The 17546-nt window shown below is 51.6% G+C and overlaps 2 protein-coding genes across 8 annotated transcripts; one reads left to right on the plus strand and one right to left on the minus strand.

The window, feature by feature from the left end:
- The first annotated feature begins 27 nt into the window (after window positions 1–27).
- On the plus strand, window positions 28–7453 carry CRELD1 (cysteine rich with EGF like domains 1). 3 transcript variants are annotated; one of them, XM_036332145.1, is made up of 11 exons: window positions 28–135; window positions 592–784; window positions 1002–1084; window positions 2653–2763; window positions 3078–3169; window positions 3833–4009; window positions 4094–4189; window positions 5350–5433; window positions 5585–5680; window positions 5888–6022; window positions 6775–7453. In XM_036332145.1, exons 2-11 carry the CDS (start codon window positions 611–613, stop codon window positions 6987–6989), a joined length of 1263 nt encoding a protein of 420 aa, XP_036188038.1. In that variant the 5' UTR covers window positions 28–135; window positions 592–610; the 3' UTR covers window positions 6990–7453. The 3 variants fall into 3 exon arrangements, with proteins under 3 accessions (XP_036188038.1, XP_036188039.1, XP_036188037.1); XM_036332146.1 differs by lacking the exon at window positions 28–135 and adding an exon at window positions 143–410; XM_036332144.1 differs by lacking the exon at window positions 28–135 and having other exon boundaries at window positions 143–784.
- Window positions 4823–15283, minus strand: PRRT3 (proline rich transmembrane protein 3). Of its 5 annotated transcripts, none has more exons than XM_036332128.1 (6): window positions 14696–15283; window positions 14223–14379; window positions 12876–12935; window positions 11052–12135; window positions 10701–10859; window positions 4823–10122 (listed from the first exon to the last, which is right to left on the minus strand). In XM_036332128.1, exons 4-6 carry the CDS (start codon window positions 12076–12078, stop codon window positions 8366–8368), a joined length of 2943 nt encoding a protein of 980 aa, XP_036188021.1. In that variant the 5' UTR covers window positions 12079–12135; window positions 12876–12935; window positions 14223–14379; window positions 14696–15283; the 3' UTR covers window positions 4823–8365. The 5 variants fall into 5 exon arrangements, with proteins under 5 accessions (XP_036188021.1, XP_036188020.1, XP_036188018.1 ...); XM_036332127.1 differs by having other exon boundaries at window positions 14223–14418; XM_036332125.1 differs by having other exon boundaries at window positions 14223–14421.
- Window positions 15284–17546: the final 2263 nt, after the last annotated feature.

Genomic DNA, 17546 nt, shown 5'->3' on the forward strand with positions numbered 1-17546 from the left:
ACATGGCTCGTCACCATTGGCTGCGGCGTGGGCTCCGCCCTCCGGGCTGCGGGGTTGGCGGAGGTGGCACGTCTGACGCAGGCGGTAGAGGAGGTGGCGCTGAGCAGACAGCGGTCTGCGCCTGCGGCAGGCTGGGTGCGTCGTCTCTTCCTCCCCCACGATCTCAGGGATCTGGATCCTCCCCTGCCGGCTCGCGGGCCGTGCTTTGGCGGCCTGCGGGCCCTGAACCTGACCCCTTCTCTTCCTATCCACGCAAATCGTTCATCCGGCTTCTTCTTCCCCAATACTTGGAATCTGACCCCCTTCTACCTAATTCCACTGATCCTGCCCCTAATAAACCTACATTCAGACCCTAAAACAATGGGCTGACTTTTGCTTCCTTGCCAAGGGTGCAGGCTACCTCCCCAACGGTAACGGGGATAACTTATTGCCGCTCATTTCCCCACCATACCCTCTCTCGCCCCAATCCCAGTCCGGCCTCCCTTTTTAAAATAACAGATCTGGGCTCCCAGACCCCTGGCATCTCAGCACCGACGCTGCCTTTCCCACCTGGCTCCTCCAGTGCACCCTACCCATGTCTTCCATCTGTAGGTCCCCGGCCTGGGAAAGGATGGCCCCGCGACCCCCAAGAGGCCTGGTCCCAGCTCTGGTCTGGGGCCTGAGCCTCTTCTGCAGCCTCCCAGGCCCAGTTTGGCTCCAGCCCTCTCCGCCTCCCCAGTCTTCGCCCCCAACCGAGCCCCATCCGTGTCATACCTGTCGGGGACTGGTCGACAGCTTCAACAAGGTGAGTGCCCCGCAGCCCGGTGGGAGGGGCCTGGCTGCTATAGCAAGTGGCCGAGAGTGGGGAGATCTGGGATGCAAGTCTGTATGGATTCAAGTCCCAACTTGGTTACTTAACTAGTTGTGTGGCCTGTTGCCTGGTCAGTGAAAGACTGAAGTGCTAGAATGCCCCAGGCATTGGACTTCCGTACTTAGGTATTACTAATTTTCTCCATTTCCAGGGCCTGGAGAGAACCAACCGGGACAACTTTGGAGGTGGAAATACTGCCTGGGAAGAAGAGAAGTTGTCCAAATACAAAGACAGGTAAGGGCTGGAAAGCTGGGATTGTATAGCTCACCTCCCAGTCTCTGTTCTACGAGTGGGGACCTAGAGCCTTTTGGGGAATGCTTACTCATTCAACAAATAATCACTGAATATCTATAGTACAGCAGTAAACAAGGCAAGCCAAATCCCATCTTCAAATAGCTTACATTCTTGTAGAGGAGATAGGTGGTGAATAAGGCAATAAATAATGTCACATAAGGTGAATAACAGTAAAACAGGGTGGACTACAGAATGATGAGAAGCATGGTGTCCAAGGTGTGACATTTGAACAGAGACCTGAAGTGAAGAAGCAAGCTATGTGACAATCAGAGAAGAGAAGTGGACAGAGTGAGACTGAGCTTGGAGTATTTGAGAAGTGGCTGGAATGGAGTGGTAGAAGGTGAAGTAACCCAGGTACATGCCCATGACTAGAAATCGAACCTGCAGCCCTTCAGTGTGCGGGCTGACACTCTATCCACTGAGCAACACTGGCCAGGGCTTTTGCAGTTTTTTAAAACCACCTCCTCCTATATGCCAGTCACTAGGTCAGACTCTTTAAAGATATAATCCATTATATGTGTGTGTTTATGTATATTTTATTTGTTATTGAGGTAGATATACAGCACATAACATTTACCATTAGAGATATTTTGTACATTCACAGTGTTGTGCAAGTATTACCACTAGTTCCAGAACATTTTCATTATCCCGAAAAGAAACGCCATATCCATTAAGCAGTCACTTCTCATTCTCCCCTCAGTCCTTGACAATCACTAATTTGCTTTCTGTCTCTATAGATTTGCTAATTCTATTGGAATCCTATAATATGTGGCCTTTTATGTCTGGTTTCTTTCACTTATCAAAAATTTGAAGGTTTATCTATATTGTAGCATATATTAATATTTTATTCCTTTTTAAGGCTTAATAATATTCTGTTGTATGAATATACCACATTTGGTGTATCCATTCATCATTTGATGAACATTTGGGTTGTTTCTATCTTTTGGCTATTGTGGATACTATTGCAATGAACATTTGTGTACACGTTTTTGTTTGAACACCTGTTTCCATTCTTTTGGGTGCAAATCCAGGAGTGCAGTTACTGAGTCCTATGATGATTCCATGTTTAACTTATCAAGGAATTGCCAAACTGTTTTCCACAGTGTCTGCACCATTTTTCATTCTCACCTATAATGTAGGAGGGTTCCAGTTTCTCCACTTCCTCACCAACACTTGCTATATGATATATTTTTACTTACATCTACCCAGCAAGAGTACATATTCCATTGTGCAGAGGCAGGAACTACGGTATTATACAACAAACCTGTAGGGGAGGTGGTGTCCCCATTTTACAGAAGAGAGAACAGGTTCAAGAGAGATTGACTTGCCCAAGGTCATACAACTAGATTCAAACTCAGGTCTGTCTGACTCAAAACCAGTATCCCTTCCATTATGCCCTCTGCCCTTTCCTTTGACCCTGTCATGGCGTGAGGCGTGGTGGGAGAGACCTTAAGGAGGCTGGTGGGTGTCGTGGAATGTGTTTACACTACTCTGCCCTGTCTGGCCAGTGAGACCCGCCTGGTAGAAGTGCTTGAGAACGTGTGCAGCAAGTCGGACTTTGAGTGCCATCGCCTGTTGGAGCTGAGCGAGGAGCTGGTGGAGAGTTGGTGGTTTCACAAGTGAGTGGCGTGGGGGCTTTCCCAGGGAGGGGCCACAGGCAGGGCCAGATAGTAAAGCAGGGGATTGCATGCTAGGGGGCTGTGTCCTTGTTTGGCTCCTTCCAAACCCAGATCTGCTAAGGACTTGCTGAAGGAGCTCTCACTCTGAGCTTCAGTTTGCCCCTCTGCCAAATGAGAAAAGGGCGTTGGTCAGGTGGTCTTAGGGGTCTTATGCATTGGGTTGTATCAGAGATCCGGTGGGAGGTTGGGGGATGGGCAGCATCTCTGACAACTGACTGAGGCCCCCTCACTGTCACACCACCTCCCTGCCTCAGGCAGCAGGAAGCCCCAGACCTCTTCCAGTGGCTCTGCTCAGATTCCCTGAAGCTCTGCTGTCCCTCAGGCACCTTCGGGCCCTCCTGCCTTCGTGAGTTATTCAAGTTCCTCTTAAGGGATGGGAGGGGACTGCTGAGGCCAGGACTCTTGTCCTGGCTCTGCCCCTAGCTGGCTGTGTGCACTTAGGCTGCTCAGATAACTTCTCTGGACCTTAGTTCTTACTTGCCTCACAGGGCTGACGAGATGAGCAAATCAATGGGGAATGGCTCTGTAAAAAGATATGTGTGTGGTTAGACTGAGTCAGATGCTGCTGTGGTTTTATCTTATATTTGAGAAATGCTTCCACCTCCACCCCTCATTTCCCATGCCTGGGGTCAGACCAGGCCCCATCCCTTGAACTAAGGGGACCTTCCTCCAGTTGGCAGGTGCTGTCTTGATGCCCCCATTGTCACCACCTTTTTCTACACACAGTTCTGATTCAGGAGCTAAATTTATTACCAGCCCCTTTTAGAAAAATCTTTCCGCAGAAGGTGCAGATAAAGAGTCAGTGACAAAGATGATCAAGTCAGTGTTTATAAAAGAAAAGATTTGTAAATAACCTAATTGTTCCATAGTGGAGTAGAGGTTAAGTAAATTTCATACAGTTTTATGACAACATATTATGTTGCTATTAAGTTTTCTTTCCAAAAATGTTAATGTTTTCTATATACAAGATTGTTTTTACAGTCTCACCCGGTTTGGTGTCTGCCCACAGCCTGTCCCGGGGGTACAGAGAAGCCCTGCGGTGGCTACGGGCATTGTGAAGGGGAAGGGACTCGAGGGGGCAGCGGGCACTGTGACTGCCAAGCCGGCTATGGGGGTGAGGCCTGTGGCCAATGCAGCCTCGGCTACTTTGAGGTGGAGCGCAACGCCAGCCATCTGGTATGTTCGGGTAGGTAGCCAAAAGGTGAGGCGCTGGGCAGGGGCTGATGGGATGCCTGCCTGCTCATTCTCTTACTTCCGTCATTCCCCCCAGCTTGCTTTGGCCCCTGTGCCCGCTGCTCAGGACCTGAGGAATCAAACTGTTTACAGTGCAAGAGGGGCTGGGCCCTGCATCACCTCAAGTGTGTAGGTGAGTGGGGCTGTGCCTTAGGTCTGGGAGGTAGATGGGCCTGGGCTTGGTTCTCCATCAATACCCACATCTCTGGGCTAGACCAACACAGTTCTCATCTTTATGGAGATCTCAGCCTGGTTGGGAAGGCAGAAAAGTAACCAGGCACTTACAGTACAGACTGATCTTTGTACAATGAGAGATGTCCCTGATCCAGCTGGGTGATGGTAAGGAATCAGGAAAGGCTTCTTAGAGGAGATACCATTTAGAGCAGCGGTTCTCAACCTGTGGGTCGCGACCCCTTTGGCGGTTGAACGACCCTTTCACAGGGGTCGCCTAAGACCATCCTGCATATCAGATATTTACATTACGATTCATAACAGTAGCAACATTACCATTATGAAGTAGCAACGAAAATAATTTTATGGTTGGGTCACAACATGAGGAACTGTATTTAAAGGGCCAGAAGGTTGAGAACCACTGATTTAGACCAAGTCTGTTCAGTTGAGAAAGGGTTAGCCAGAGGGAATGAGGATATTGAACTTGGGTCAGGAGACCTGGGTTTGAGACTTGGTCTGTCTCAAACCTAGCCATTTGTATAAGTGAGAGTAATGACTAAGATACTGTGACAAAAAGATCCCCAAAGATTATGGCTTAAAGAATAGAGAGGTTTATTTTTATCTTAAATCACAGTCTCAGAGCAAGTAGTCCAGGCTGTCAGGGACGCTGTTTTTGTCACAATCATTCAAGCACCCAGATTCCTTCTTTCTTACTGTGCAGTCATCCCGTTGGGTGTTGCCTTTGTGGTTGAGGCTCGTTCCCAGGCACTTCTGTGTTCCATGCCCTGGCACTCAGGAAGTAAGAAAGAGAAGAGAGTGCATGGATGAGTCCAAGCCCTTTGTTTTAAAGCCAAGCTGAAAGTGGAGCACATCACTTCTGTTTACATCCTGTCGGCCAGAACTCAACCACAAGGCCATACTGAGTAGCAAGGCAGATTGGAAAATGTACTCTCTGCCTGGGCAGCCTGGAGTCCAGCTGCACCTCTCCTTCTGTGTTGGTGGACAGCCTGCCGTTGCTACCACACCATATGAGCCTGGCAACTCCATTCTGCAACAGTTCTGGTCTCAGCTTCCCTGTTAGTGAACTGACTGAAATTCCCCATCTTGCCGGCCTTTCTGTAGATATTGACGAGTGTGGCACAGAGCGAGCCAACTGTGGAGCCGACCAATTCTGCGTGAACACGGAGGGCTCCTATGAGTGCCGAGGTGAGTGTCCACTCCTGCCGGGGAGGGGAAGTGGGAAAGTTAGGAGGAGCTGCTCCACGCCTGTTCCCCCCAAACTTCTGCCTTCTCTGGCACCAGAACCCCTTGGATTTAGGGGCAGCTCTTAACCTTCTCTCTCCTCTCTCTTCTCCAGACTGTGCCAAGGCCTGCCTGGGCTGCATGGGGGCAGGGCCAGGCCGCTGTAAGAAGTGTAGCCCTGGCTACCAGCAGGTGGGCTCCAAGTGTCTCGGTGAGTATCCAGCCAGTGGGGCCCAGGTACCTTGGAGTGCCTTGCCACCATGAATTGAGAGGGGCTGGAATGTGAACAGGCTAGGGGAAGGGTGAATGTTACCTGGGAAAGGGCAGAAGGGAGTGCCGGAATGTGAACGAGGCAGGGTCGGGGTGCTGCCTGTGGAACCCTGGAAGTCGCTCTGATCCCTCCTTGCCCTCCCTCAAGATGTGGACGAGTGTGAGACAGAGGTGTGTCCCGGAGAGAATGAGCAATGTGAGAACACCGAGGGCAGTTACCGTTGTGTCTGTGCTGAGGGCTACAAACAGATTGAGGGCATCTGTGTGAAGGAGCAGATCCCAGGTGAGTCCCAACTTGGCCCCCACCAAACCCGTTCTCCAAGCATTTATAACCCCTCAGCCCCTGTGAGGCTGCATTGAGACCTGAAGCCTACATCTTCTCCTGAGTAGCTTTTGGTGGCCTCACACCTCCTTGGGGTAGAAAGAAAATAGGACTTGGCATCAAATTACTCTGCCTCCCCTAGCCTCTTTCCTCATCTGTCCAATGGGACCAGTCCTAGCCCTGGCCCTCTGAGAGCTATTGTAGGCCATGGTGTGGTGAGATGGACAGCTACAATGATATAATTAGTGATCACTTCCGCAACTCTTACCATATGTCAGACACTGTTCCAAGCATGTTGCATGTATTAACTTACTTTACACTAAAACAAATCCAACGCTGTAGGTATCTTTCTCATCCCCATAGTGGAGACTAGGATGCAGAGAAATGAAGCCACTTGCCCAGGGCCACCCAGCAAGCAGGTCGCAGAGCTGGGTGTTGAATCCTGGAAGTCTGGCTCTGGAGCTGGGCTAGTACACATAGCACATGCTCTGTCACAACTCGCTCACCACGTGGCCTTGGGCAAACCTCTACCTCTCTGAGCCTCAGTTTCCTGTTCAGTGAGACAGGGATAATAACTGCCCCTCTAGAGTCGTTCTCAGCAGTAAACGACATCGCGTGCTGGCACGCCTAGCAGGCAGGTGGCAGCGATGACTGGGTGCGTGGGAGACTCTAAGAATGGGGGAGGAGTGACAGGTGCTTCTTATTCCTCGCAGAGTCAGCGGGCTTCTTCTCAGAGATGACAGAGGATGAGCTGGTGGTGCTGCAGCAGATGTTCTTCGGTGTCATCATCTGTGCACTGGCCACGCTGGCTGCCAAGGGTGATTTGGTCTTTACCGCCATCTTCATTGGGGCTGTGGCGGCCATGACTGGCTACTGGTTGTCAGAGCGCAGTGACCGGGTGCTGGAAGGCTTCATCAAGGGCAGATAATCTCTGCCATGCCTGCAGGATCTCCTCCCACCAGGCTGCCTCCAGAAGCCAGGCCTCTCTTCTGCCTGGACACTCAAGGCGGCTGGCTTTATTTTTGAGAGTAGGCTAAGTACCCCCTACCCACCTACGGAGCAGCCTAGGCACCCAGACCTGGGCAGGTGAGGCCCCTGGGATGCGGAAGGAGCCCTAAAAATGGAAGCCATGGGATCTTGGCCTTGAGGAGACTGGGCAGGCTTCATAATGTGTGTGGATTTTAAGTGTCTCCTTATGGTGGCTGCTAGTGAGCCTTGGCCCCTGCGCAGGATGAGGGGAGTGGGCTCCTGCAGGGGTGAGTCCATCATAGCCTCCTCCTGCCAGCTGCATGCTGCCAGCTCCTGTTCCATATTCACCTCCCCCATTCCTCACCCCTCAGCCACTGATTTATTTATTCATCTCAGGAAATAAAGAAGATCTTGGAAAACGGAGAAGCTTCAGTTTTACTGCCTGCCCTCCCACTCCCATGGTTGGCCTAAGCTACTGAGAGGCCCTGACCCTTGGGAAATTTTTCTAAAACCCTGGGAAATTGAGGGCTACCCTGGAGGAAGAGTAAAAGGAGGAGAGGCTTGGCCCTGAAGTTGTGTTAGGAGAAGGGGATGGAGGACCCAGCTTCAGGGATGGAACTTTCTGGGTTCAGTATCAGCTATTATTTGGGCCAAAGGACCCTGGACAAAATGACTTTTGTCTCTGAACCTTACTCTTCTCATTTATAAAATGGGCTTGATAATGCTTTCCACTCAGGCTTATTATGAGAATTAAATAAGGTGGTGAAGTAAAGAGCTGAAGACAGTGTACAACAAATAGATGTTCAATAAAATATCGATAGCCTTATTTCTAAAGCTGCTAAGGGTCCAGTGCCCTTTCCTTTGGAAGTTCCCCTGTCCCACATACTGGACATGGAATTACTGGAGGGTGGGCCCTCCTACTCTTCTCTGAACAGGATCCTGGCATGGCCAGAGGGAGGCATGAGCCAATCCTAAAGGTTTATTTCTTTGGCACAAAGAGGACATTCAATCTAGACAAGCGAGCCTCATCCTTCCACAATGGGGAGTCTGGAGGGGTGTTTGGGGCACCTGGACCCCATTCCTCATACCCAAATCCATGCATGTCCACCCTGTATTCCATATAAATCACAGCCTCTGTGCAAAATACCTGCTGGAAAAAAATAGAGATATTTAAAAACAAAAAACGCGGGTGGGGGTTGGGGACACTCCTGGCTGCTTCCAGGGGCTGCAATCAGGTTCAGGCCCCAGGATGCCAGTTTTTTAAAGGCTCAACTGTCCCAGTCAGCCATGCCATATGGTCACTGAAGGCTGGTCCTGCAACAGTGTGGGATCGGCTCAGAGTTCAATGGTGTCACTGGAGGCGCTGCGAGAGTCCCCTGGCTTGCAGGAAGGCTGGATCTCACTCCGGGGTTCTATGGGCCGGCTGGGAGCAGTTGCAGTGGCTGGGGCTGGCAGTAGTTGCACCGTACTGGGCAGCTCATCTAGGGGCAGGCTGTCCACCGACGACAGCCCGTGGCGCCACGGGTTCCAGCTGATCTTGAGCGAGCCCCGGGAGAAGCTGTCCATGGAGCTGCCAGAAGCCACCTGATCCGGCTCATCCACTACGTGTGGTGGGACCGGCCCGCGGACGCGCACGTCGCTGAGCGACCGGCAGCGGCCACGGAGCAAGGAGCCCGCACCGTCGAGCTCAGTGTCCGGATGGCTGCCCCGGCGCGGCCGCAGCGCGCCCCCAGGCGGCGGGGAGGCCAGACCGCGCAGGCCGCAGCGTCGGAACACGCTGTCGCGCACCAAGTGCTCTCGGAAGAGCGCGGCGTCGATGCTGCGGCTCAGGTTGATGGGTGACGGCGGCCGCAGGTCCAGCTCGCTCATCGACGGAGCCGGCCCCACGCTGCTACGGGAGAGGACCGGGCCACCCTGGGGGCCGCGGCCCAGTGACGCAGCCGAGCCCCAGGCGCCTGAACTGGGGGTGGCAGGCGGCGCTCCCTCCGCAGAGTTGCGGATGAGGCTCTTGCTGATCTCCAAGCTGCCGACGCCAACGCCGCTGGGCCCCGCGTAGCAGTTGTTGGGTCGCTCCGGAACCTCGCTTTTGCCCGAGGGCGCAGGACACGCCAGGCGCCGCAGCTTCGCCCAGCACGCATGCTCCGTGGGCGGCCTGGGCCGCGCCGCGACCACAGCAGCCAGTGCCAAGACGAGGGCCCAGGTCAGCTCCAGCAGTCGCAGCCAGAAATGGACCCCCCACCAGGCCCATGAGAAGCGGCCCACGCGGCCTGGGCCTGGGTACAGCCAGAGGGCAGCTGCCAGCTGTAAACCGCTAGCCAGCAGGCCCAGGGAGCCCGCCACCGCCAGCAGCCGCGGCCCCGGGCTGGCATCCCAGCCCCGCGGCCCGTCCAGCAGGCGGCGACGGCACAGGCAGAGCGTGCCCAGAGCCACGGCTGCGCCCCAGGCGCACGAGAAGCCCTGAGCCAGGAGGTTGAGCGCCGGTGTCGACGACAGCAGGTCTGTAGCGAGCAACCCCACGCCGTGAGTCAACGCCAGGACTCCGAGCAGGAGCGGGTTCTGCAGCTGCGGGGGCAGCCCCGCACCCAGTCCTAGCAGGGTCAGGGCCGCCAACGCGGTGAGCAGCAAGGGGAAGGGTAGGTTGTAGAGCACCAGGCCGGCGCGTAAGCCCAGCCGCGCCTGCGAGCCGTAGGGGTCGGCAAGCATGTAGGCAGATCGCAGCCCCGATGCTAGGAGCACCAGCACTGCCGCCACCAGTGCCAGCCAGGGCCCCGTAGAGGCGGCTGCCAGAGAGGCCATTGACAGCAACGCCGGCAGCAGAAAGAGCGCCCCTACCCCATAGACGTGCAGCTCCCAGGAAAAGCTCAGCACCCGCCGAAGGGGACCCCAGCGCAGGGGGGGTGCGGTGGCGTTGGCCGGGGGGCTAGAGGCTGGGGCAGATGCCATGGAGCTGGCTGAGGGCTCCGGAGGAGCTGGCTGTCCCAGGGCGCGCTGTGTGGTGACCCGAATGAGGCCCCGGCGTGACGTCGAGGGGGCCTGGACTGGGGGTGCTGGGGGATGGCTTTGGGGGCGCCCCGGCCACTCCTCGGCTTCGTCTGCAATAATAACAATATTAAAATAGCCCTTCGTAAAATGTTTTTGATTTTACATTATTCCCTAATGTGAAGGGCAAGTTATTTAACTTTTCCAAGCACATCTGTAAAATGGGGGTGGTAGCAACACCTACCTCACCGGATTGTGGTGAGGACTGAATGTTTAGCATAGTGCCCAGCGCCCAATAAGTGTTAAATGGATGCGAGCTGCCATTTTTATTAATAATATACCAGCAGTTCTCAGCATGGGCTTAATATTAGAATCACCTGGAGACCGACTGAATCAGAATTCCGTGGGAATTTTTTAAAAGCTCCTTGAGTGATTTGCCAGAGTTGGAGAATCACTGCACTAAATACATCCATGTTACATTTAAGAACATTCTAGCCCCCAAAGGTCACATGACTTCTCCCAGAGTAGCCAGTGAGTATTAGTTTATTATCCCAAGTTGTTTGAAGGAGGTCCTAGCCAATTCCTTTAAGAGCTGTTTGTCCTCACTCCCCACTTTCCCATATGGACCTCACATACTTCTTTGTTATTAAACAGAGTACCACTCTCCTCAAACCCCCAGCCATGCCCTCACCTGGCTGCAGGGTCCTCACAGGACTTTCCGTTTGGTTTGTAGCTGGGCCCGGGTCCGAGGGGCCAGGGGGGATGAGGGCCTTGGGAGTTTCTGGGGCCCCTACTGCTCCTCTCACCCTCTGGGGAGAGATGGGGTCTGCTCCATTCATTGCTGCTATCTCTGAAATGACAAAAGCAGTCATCAACTTTGCCTGACCCCTCCAGCAGTCCCCGAAGTCTAATCCCCCAGGAGGGAGGCACAATCACCCTCAGAAAGGAAAATGGGACCCAATGGGGCCAGGGGACACACAGAAACTGGGGCATCCAGCTGCCATGGAACACTGCCCCTCCCAGCCCTGCATGGCACCCTCACCTTGGTACCCATCTGGCTTGGGCTGCTCATGAGGAGTCTCTGAGGCTGGAGGACCTGAAGGTTGGGGTCCTGGGGAGCCCTGAACATCAGGGAAGTCAGCCTGCTTCAGTGAGGGACTTGGAAAACTGACTGCCCAGATCTCCCCACCTTTAGCCTTCTTGGGGGGCTCAGCTGGCAGCTCGTTGGCAGGAGGAAGGCTTCTGGTCAATGCCAGGTCTGGTTGGAACCCAGGCTCCTGAGTGGATGCCACCTCAACTGGGGATACTGAGCCAATCACAGAGGCTGCTGGATCCTGCTGGGTGAAGATGGGGCCTTGAGCTGCCTCTTGGAAGTCTTCCTCACCCCCATCCTGTTCTTCCAGTACTGGCTTCCTGATAGTGCCTGAGTCAGGTGCAAGAGTGTGGGGAGGACCCTGGTGGGCGGAGGGGGATGTCTCTGAGACTCTGGGCTTGGCTTCAGCAACCAGACCCTCATCTCCAACTGGTCGTTGTCCCACTTGGCCTCCAGGCTCCTTTGAGGAGGGAGGAACTGTGGCTACCCTGAGCTGGAGTCGGGGAGTTGTTGGGATGAAAGTGAGATGGGGGGACCCCACTGGATGGGGTGCTGGTGCATCTTGCTCCAGAGGCTCCTGTGAGTCAGGAGGTCCTGTCCAGCCCTGAGAATTTGGCCCTTGAACCACCTGGAAGTCATCAGTTACTGGGAGTCCTTCTCTCTGAGCCCCCTGGGCTGCTTGAGGTCCATGCAGGGCTGGGCCAAGGGGAGAATCTTCGATCCTTTGAGGCACCTCCTCCGCACGGACCTGGGGGACACTGGAGTTCCAAGGGCTCTCATCTCTGGGCTTCTGCCAGAGGAAGGCTTCGGGCTCTGTGCCAACGGGGCCCCTGGGGTGGGCTCCTGGGATCAGGTGTGGTTCCCAGTCCTCTTGTGCCTTGGGAAGGCTCCCGCCCAGGGCAGGGCCAGCCCCCAGACACAGCAGCAGCAATAGCAGCAGGAGGCCATGTACATGGCCCCATGGGCTGGAGGCCATGGTCCACTTTGATGCCTAGGTCTAGAACCCTCAACTTCCAGTCCTCACTGGATAAGCCTAAAAAAAAAAGGAGGGGGAATGACATGTGAGTGTTAGAGGCTCCTATGGCTGTCCCAAGGGGGCTGATGGAAAAGGATGAAGAGCGACAGGAGGCAGGTCCCCCACCCCAAACCCTTTCCCCACTTCCTGGTCAATCTCAGAGTAAACTTTTAAAACTGCATCTCTGCTCATGCCACTGCCCCGATTCAAAACCTTCAGTGGTTCCCCATTACCCTCAGAAGAGAATTAAGACTCCTTCCTGGCCTTCCAAGGCCACACCAGGCTGCTCACCTACCCTTCCACACCTATTGGGCTGCCTGGTGCCCCATGCCTTTGCTCCTGTCATTCCCTCTGCCTAGAATGCCCCCTCCCTTCTCCTTTACATGCTGAAATCCTGTTCTTGAAGTCCCAGCTCAAATATCAGAGAGGTGGAGAGGAAGAGGCCCCTGCTTTTGAGGAGGGAACTGGGTTCGAATCCCAGCTTTGCCAGTTCCTGGGTGAGTTACTTTACCTTTTTGCATCAGAGTTTCAGTAAAATGGGTATAAAAAAGAGTACCTAACTGTAAAGGGCTCTTATAATGCTTACATAACAGAACACATAATGGGTCAGGCCTATGAGAGGAGCATACGTATTAGAGCTCTTTTACTCTTCCCTTTGTCCAGAAAGCTTTCTTAACTCTTTCAACAACTGACTGGAGCATATATTATGTGCCATGCTCTGTGGATAAAGCAGTGAACAGAATTGGCAAGATTCCTACCCTCATGGAGCTGGCATTCTAAGTCCGTGACAGACGATGAGTGATGTTAAATAAAGTGAGCTATGGAGAAAAGAAAACAGAATTAAGAGACAGACGGATGGGGTGGGGGATACTTTACACAGGGGTGCCAGGAAAGCCTCTCTGAGGTGACATTTGAGCTCAGTGCTGAAAGAGAAGGAGCCAGCCATTTGAAGATATGGGGGAAAAGCATTTGGCAGAGGGAACAGAAAGTGCAAAGGCCTTGACACAGGAATGAGCTAGGTGAATTAAAGCAATAAGGAGGCAGTGTGGCTGGAGCTCAACAAATGGAGAAAGTGGCAGAGGGAGATGAAATCAGAAAGACCGAGCTAGATCCCAAGAGGACTGGTACACCAGGGTAAGGCACCTGGAGTTTATTAGGTGTCACAGGAAGCCAGTGAAGATGTTAAGCAAGGGGGTTTCACCATCTAATAAATGTTTTAAAAGAGGGAGAGAGGCCAGCGTAGAAAGCCAGGTAAGATATGACAGTGGCTTGTTTCAGCGTAGACATTTCTTTCCTTGACACCTCCCTCCACCCCTTCCCATCACCATGGTCACAGTGTAGTCATCTCTTGTCTCCCACACTGGCCTGAGGCTCCTTAAGGCTGCATCTGCATCTTCCATTTCTTGTCTTCAGCCCCCCGGCATATGACCTGCCCCAGCTATACAGTCCCTAAAGTTTCCACTCCTGAGACTCTCTAGCTGAGCCAAGGAGGCAGGAAGGACCCCCCAGCCAGAAGAGGGGAGGAGAGCTTAGGCCTCAGCGTGTTTAGGGGCGGAGGCCCTGCTCCTTTCCTCTGGGAAATAGCTGTGCCCAACTCTCCCTGCCTCCTAACCCTTGGTGGCCTACAGACACCTTGAGAAGCCAATGGAAATTCCAGGCTTTTTCCCCAAGAAAATGCCCAGGCTCATCAAAACTTGTGGACAATTTCAGGGGGCTCAAAGACCCCTTAAACCCATCCCCCAAAATGCGTTTAGACTCTGCCCTAAATCTTTGTTGGCTCATTTCTCAGACATTCACCAAGCTCCATGCTCTGCTCCTCTCCCAGGCTAGGTGCTGGGGACCCAAAGAGAAGCATCAGTTCTAGTGTCAGGAGTTGGGGTGAGCTGAGGGGGACTGACTGAAAGGCCCCTAACACAGGTACTCCTTCATAAAGGTTGCTGGTTTGATTCCCGGTGCTCCTGTGTTGAGCTCTTACCCAGTTAGGCTCCTGTGCTAAGTGTAGCTGAATGCCCTTGATCTCATCCAACCCTCCCAACACAAGCAGGTGTGGGTGTACCCATTTCACAGGGGAAGAAACCGAGGTTCAGAGAGGTTGAGCAACTCACCCAAGGTCACACAGTCATACTAGGCATTGTGAAACGCGCTGTAGATCATTTTGCACAGGGAGTCCAAAAAGCTTTGCAGAGGAGGAGACAGCTGAGCTGGGCCTTCAATAAGCATATGCCATCTGCTCACCACCCCCAATCCAAGAGATGTGGGCATCTGCGGACAAAGAGGGGGCTGCCCAGCACTAGGTTCCAGCTGCTGGAGAAATGTGGGGTTTATTGGAGGGGGGAAGGGTATCTCCTTGCCTCAGGGTCTAGGGAGAGGGCAGTGCAGGGCAGCGTCTGGGAGCTGGCCCATCTCAGGTTACCTCTCGTCCTCCTTCTCCTGGCCCCTGGCTCCGCGCCTTCCCCGCAGTGTCCTGGGTGGGGGTGGGCTCTGGTGCAGGACCTTCTGCGCCTTGCTGAGACCGGGGCTGAGGCCATGCTCCCTGCCTGGGCCCCACCATTGCCCCCTTCCTTTGCCAGTTCCTCACCTGGGCGTCGCGCAGGCAGCCCCCGCGTTCACCTTGCGCGTGTCCCAGCAGCCGCTTGCAGCGCCGCATCCTCCGAGATGCTCAGACTTGGCTAACAGAGCCTGGCGCTGCCGATTGCTGAGCCCGCCCACAGCAACCGCATCCTCACTTAACCCTTTCCCCTTAGGCGTGGATTCCTCTCCTAGCCCGGACCTCTCCATTCTCTGAGAGTCTCAGGGCTAAGAGGGGACCTAGGTCACCCCTGAGTGATGTGGAAATGCCTTCCATAATGCCGCTCAGAATGAGGCAGCTGATCTCTGCATACCTCAGGGAACGGGGAGCTCACTTCCTTTATGCCCTACTTATATCCTTATAGGGATACGGACATACGTATGGGTAAAGCCTACTTACAGCTTGATGTGTATCCTTCAGATCTTTTCCAATGTACAGTCACATATATATTTTAAAGAGAAAAGAGATCACACTGTACATATTGTTCTGTAACTTGCCTTCCCCCTTCACTTTGCAATATATCCTGGCACATTTTCCATGTACATGTCTACAGATCCATCTCATTTCTTATATCGGCTATTGAGAATTGCAGTATATGGTCAGCCTGTGATTTTTATTTATATAGTCCCTGATGTTGGACAGGTAGGTTGTTTCTAGCCTTTCGCTAGCAAGAATAATGAGGCAGGACCTATGGACAGGACAGTGGGGGGCGGGGGGGGCGTAAGGGCAGGGGGTGGGGTGGAAACTGGGTGGAGGGGAGCTATGGGGGGAAAAAGAGGAACAACTGTAATAATCTGAACAATAAAGATTTATTTTTTTAATATATTTTATTGATTTTTTATAGAGAGGAAGGGAGAGAGATAGAGAGCTAGAAACATCGATGAGAGAGAAACATCGATCCGCTGCCTCCTGCACATCTCCCACTGGGGATGTGCCCGCAACCCAGGTACATGCCCCCGACCGGAATCGAACCCGGGACCCTTCAGTCCGCAGGCCGACGCTCTATCCACTGAGCCAAACCGGTTTTGGCAAGATTTATTTTTTTAAGAAAAGAATAATGAGGCAGGGACCAAATCTTGCATAGATATCTTTATACACATGTATGAGTGTACCTGTCAGATAGTTTCTTACCTGAGGCATGGTTAGATCTATGTGTCTGCACATTTTCAATTCTGAGAGACATTGTCAAAATGCTCCTAGACCCTCTTTGGACAACTGCTGATATACTACATATCCAACATTAGGTTCAATACATTAAGAGAAATCCACACAAGGAATATATGTGGTCATTAGATGTGATAGAGTATCTTTAATGGCATGGAGAAATTTCCAGGGTAGATTATTGTTTGATTATTTAAATTTCAGTCATTTGAATTTTAGAAATAATATATCCTGATCATCCCAATTCAAACAACACAGAAATGTTCAAAGAACATGTTAACTGTCTTAGCATTGGCTTCTCCAACTGTGCCCTCCCAAATGGACCCACAGTTAACATCATACTGTTTCCTTTGCTTATAAGAACATATATGTGGCCCTGGCTGGTGTGGCTCAGTTAGTTGAGCATGCTCCTATGTACCAACAGGTTGCTAGTTTGATTTCTGGTCAGGGCATATGGCCAGGTTGCGGGCTGGATCTGGAGGCAGCCAATCAATGATCACTCACATTAATGTTTCTCTTTCTCTCTCCCTTCCTCTCTCTCTAAAAATCAATGAAAACATTTAAAATATATATGTACATGCATTTGTTTACACAAATGGGATCATACTATGCATATTATTCTTTTTTTAATTCTTTATTAGTTAACGTATTACAAATGTGTCCTCATCCCCCCCCATGCATATTATTCTATAACTTTGTTTGCCTCAAGCAATATATGTGGAAACATTTTGAAGGTAATACCTATTAGTTCCACTCTTTTCTTTCAACGAGCTGCACAGTCTTGCATGATCTGTATGCACAATCATTTACTCAGACACTCCCAGTATTCTCCTACTGATAGTGGTTTACAAGTTTTTTTCTACTAGAAACAATATTAATAAACATCCTTACATACAAATACATACATCTTTACATGCTGATACTCTAAATTAGATCAGATAATTATTTAATAATTTTTGTTCATATCTGTCTGTCTATGTAGCTTATCCTTAAATATTAGAAAGTAAGTGGGAGTTGAGATGTGATTTTTACCTAATTTTGCTTTTCTGTTTACCAATATTTTATACAACCATGAATTTCTTTTGTCACCAGAGATAAGAATGACAAGTGTCACTAAAAAAAAGAAAGACATTTTTTTCTAGGGTTGAGCTGAACTCTCCCTCCCAGTGTTTTCCTCCCCTTGGCTCTTACAGAAAAGCAGTTCAGGGCTCACTTGTGTCTGACATGGTATGTGATGTGAAGAATGATCAATCTTTAATAACTGATAAATAGTGGAATTGGAATCCAGCTTTTCTGACTCTGGGAGAGGGTTCTGGCTTTTCCCATTTAACCGTATCATCTCACCAGTTCTACTACTGTTTTCCTTGCGACAAATCTCCTCTTTTTGCTTCTTACTCGGTCAACAAAGTCCCCTTTAAAGTATTACTCTTGGAATTGAACTCAGTTGGGAATAAAGCTGAACTTTCACCTCCCCTTTCCTAGATTCTACTCCTCCATTAATATGTCTCACACTGAATTAATGATTCTGGCAGCCACATCACTTGCCCATTATTGATCTGGTAGGTTTTCCACATCTTTGTGTGCCGTTGGTTTCTTGACCCTCCGTGTAGGAGACTACATTTTTTTAATGTTTATTTTATCTTGTTGGATCTAGCTAGCCAGTTGTTCTGATCTTGTGGGATGTTATCTGGATCCTGGT

The sequence above is a fragment of the Myotis myotis genome, unplaced genomic scaffold (genome assembly GCF_014108235.1).
Source record: "Myotis myotis isolate mMyoMyo1 unplaced genomic scaffold, mMyoMyo1.p scaffold_m19_p_13, whole genome shotgun sequence".
Classification (NCBI taxonomy): domain Eukaryota; kingdom Metazoa; phylum Chordata; class Mammalia; order Chiroptera; family Vespertilionidae; genus Myotis; species Myotis myotis.

Bases quoted from the DNA above. Each gene is read 5' to 3' on its own strand.
- CRELD1 (XM_036332144.1), top strand. From the start codon at position 575: ATGTCTTCCATCTGTAGGTCCCCGGCCTGGGAAAGGATGGCCCCGCGA. The intron at 2,764-3,077 runs GTGAGTGGCGTG...TCCCTGCCTCAG, and splicing joins GAGAGTTGGTGGTTTCACAA to GCAGCAGGAAGCCCCAGACC. The intron at 6,023-6,774 runs GTGAGTCCCAAC...TATTCCTCGCAG, and splicing joins TGTGAAGGAGCAGATCCCAG to AGTCAGCGGGCTTCTTCTCA.
- PRRT3 (XM_036332128.1), bottom strand. From the start codon at position 12,078: ATGGCCTCCAGCCCATGGGGCCATGTACATGGCCTCCTGCTGCTATTG. The intron at 10,860-11,051 runs GTGAGGGTGCCA...TTGTCATTTCAG, and splicing joins CAAGCCAGATGGGTACCAAG to AGATAGCAGCAATGAATGGA. The intron at 10,123-10,700 runs GTGAGGGCATGG...TTATTATTGCAG, and splicing joins TGTGAGGACCCTGCAGCCAG to ACGAAGCCGAGGAGTGGCCG.